Source organism: Ciona intestinalis, unplaced genomic scaffold, assembly GCF_000224145.3.
Source record: "Ciona intestinalis unplaced genomic scaffold, KH HT000178.2, whole genome shotgun sequence".
In the NCBI taxonomy this organism is placed as follows: domain Eukaryota; kingdom Metazoa; phylum Chordata; class Ascidiacea; order Phlebobranchia; family Cionidae; genus Ciona; species Ciona intestinalis.
The window spans coordinates 60266-62809 of NW_004190500.2; the positions used below are offsets into that span (position 1 = coordinate 60266).

Consider the following 2544-nt stretch of genomic DNA (forward strand, 5'->3'; position numbering starts at 1 on the left):
ATAACCTACTGCACTAAATATTCATACTAATAAAGGCCATTGTAGGGTATTATCACTTACATTTGCAACCATAGACAATAAATTGGGCTAATTATCTGACATAAACACTAATTGATAAGCATACCATTGATGTAGACCATTTGTAGTGTAAATATCACTATTTGCAACTATAACACCCCCATGTTAACAAAACTGTTATGATGTTCCAGATAAGTTTTACGTTTGTGTTGACTTACCTGGCCATGGCTTGTCCTCCCATATTTCACTTGGAATGTTTTATACTTTGTTCTTCTATGTTGCTACTGTGGAAAGGATAGTGAATCGTAAGTTGTGTGTTTTGTAATGGACACTTACATATATATATATATATATATATAATATATGTTTTATATTATGAACAACAACATATGTTTTATGGAAACAATTAGTCAGTCACAGATTAACCCTGGTGTTTTAGAACTTGAATGAATGCAACCTGTTTATGCTTGCTTAGCAGGGCAGCGACAGTCGTTATAAAATGAGTGACCTGTTTTATACACCCCGTGCTCGCTTACGAGTTACCACTTATGTAACTTATTTATCCTTGCATGGCGTGGCAACGGCAGTCGTTATAACACAGGTGTTCTGTTTTATACACCTTGCGCCGGTTACAAGCTTTAACATACAAAACAACTTGAATAAACAAATGAAACTTATTTATTTTGTGCTCTGTTTCACCAACAATATATTTCTTGTACAAAGTAATAGCTATTTATGCAAAGTTTGTAATTTATCATATACTTTTCAGATTTTAAATGGAAGAAATTTTCTTTTCTCAGCCATAGTTTGGGTAAGACAATTATAAATGAATGCTTTGTTCATTTTAATTAAGTTGTTCATTTTAATTAAGTAAGTATTTTACAGGGGCAAATATCTCTGGAATGGTGAGTTAATAAGCCATGGTTGTTACTTAATATTGATTGTTGTAACTGTGTCTGGCACAGTGGGTTTGGGTTCAAGGCTTGACGCTGCTACCATTGTGTCTTTGACAATTTGCTCCAAGACAGTTTTTTATTGGTTGTGTAAAATTTCGAAATTTTGGACTCTAAATTGTAAATCCAATATAAAGTTATAGGCCTATACATGGTAACTTGAACTTGTAAGCAGGCTTAAGTAGTATGAAACAGAACATCCGTGTTATAAGGACTGTCGTTGCCACGCAAAGATAAATAAGTTACATTTATTCACTTTTGGAAATTTGGAATATTGTTTGCAACTTTCCGTTACAGTACAGTGGAACCTATCCTGATAAAGTTGACAAACTTATCATCATAGATGTGATTGGAGTCTTCCCTTTGGATGGGGTAAACCACTTTATATTATAAACTATGTTTTGCCAAATTTACTAAATCCTTTATTACCCCGATCTGGTGCTCATAGAGTTGAACGATTCTTGTGTAAAGAAATACAGTAAGGATCTGGTGCAACGAATACATAACAGTCTCTAACAGACAAAAATCAGGTCCAGCCAATTGTATTATAAAGAATAGAATGTTTTGTGCCTCTGTTGGAATAAGAGACTGATGATGTCATTTAGAAGAATTACATACCTCTAATTATACAATTTGCTGGGCTTGAAATTTGTCCGATATGTATTTTATAACACTAAACCTGACTGATTCGTTACACAAGAATCGTCCAACTATATGAGCACCAGATCAGGGTCAGATTCACAGAATATATTACAAGTTACTATGTTTTGTGAATTATATTATTTCCAATTTCACACCAAAGAAGTACATGTTGTTATAAATAGGTATAATAAGCAAAATCATTACTAATGATTTGTAAACAAATATTTATTTTGACATAGAAACTTGCTGTTGAGAATCTTCGTTCTAGTATCGAGTCATATTTAAAATACGAAGATAAACTGAGTAGTGCAGCTCCGAGGTATACTTATGAAAAGGCTAAAGAGAGGTAACGAAGTCATTACTTTAATCGAATATGTTCATATCGTTTTTAATCGAATATGTTCATAGGCCATTATTAGTACGAATATGTTCACTTCTTTTTTAACCATAAGCTTGATTTAACAACAGTCGTTTTTACAACTTCATCCCGTCTTTTCGTATTTGTATATAACTTTCCTTACTGTGACTGAAGAAAAGAAAAAATATATAAGTTCACAGAAAAAAAATACAGTTTCCAGTTTGTGAATTAAATCCCAATCCTAGTAGTTTTCATCCATGCATCCATAGATCATTGTCAATGTCGATTTTTATTGCATTTTCCTCAATAAATAAATAGCGTATGAACTAATTTCAGATTATTGGTTGCAAATAAGTCATTGGACAGTCATTCAGCCGACATTTTATTGGAACGAGGAACAACAAGACATGAGGATGGTAATTGTTTTAACAGTTTAGTTTTTACATTACAAAAAAACTCAAAAAGTGAACAACTATCTACCCACAAAGTTGCATATGTTGTAAGAAGGCACGAGGTGTATGAAACAGGACACCCGTGTTTAACTTCTTTCGTTGCCCCGTATTGAGAGGGTGA

General features: G+C 32.9%; 1 protein-coding gene across 2 annotated transcripts in view; it reads left to right on the forward strand.

The window, feature by feature from the left end:
* Positions 1 to 2544, forward strand: part of LOC100181493 (serine hydrolase-like protein) — an 8308-nt gene that overhangs the window by 1524 nt on the left and 4240 nt on the right. The window contains exons 4-9 of one of the 2 annotated variants that reach the window (XM_004227282.4): positions 210 to 323; positions 788 to 829; positions 904 to 923; positions 1269 to 1343; positions 1853 to 1959; positions 2308 to 2387. In XM_004227282.4, coding sequence (XP_004227330.1) covers positions 210 to 323; positions 788 to 829; positions 904 to 923; positions 1269 to 1343; positions 1853 to 1959; positions 2308 to 2387 — 438 coding nt within the window. The remainder of the gene's footprint in view (positions 1 to 209; positions 324 to 787; positions 830 to 903; positions 924 to 1268; positions 1344 to 1852; positions 1960 to 2307; positions 2388 to 2544) is intronic. The other variant, XM_026839261.1, reaches the window with a different exon arrangement.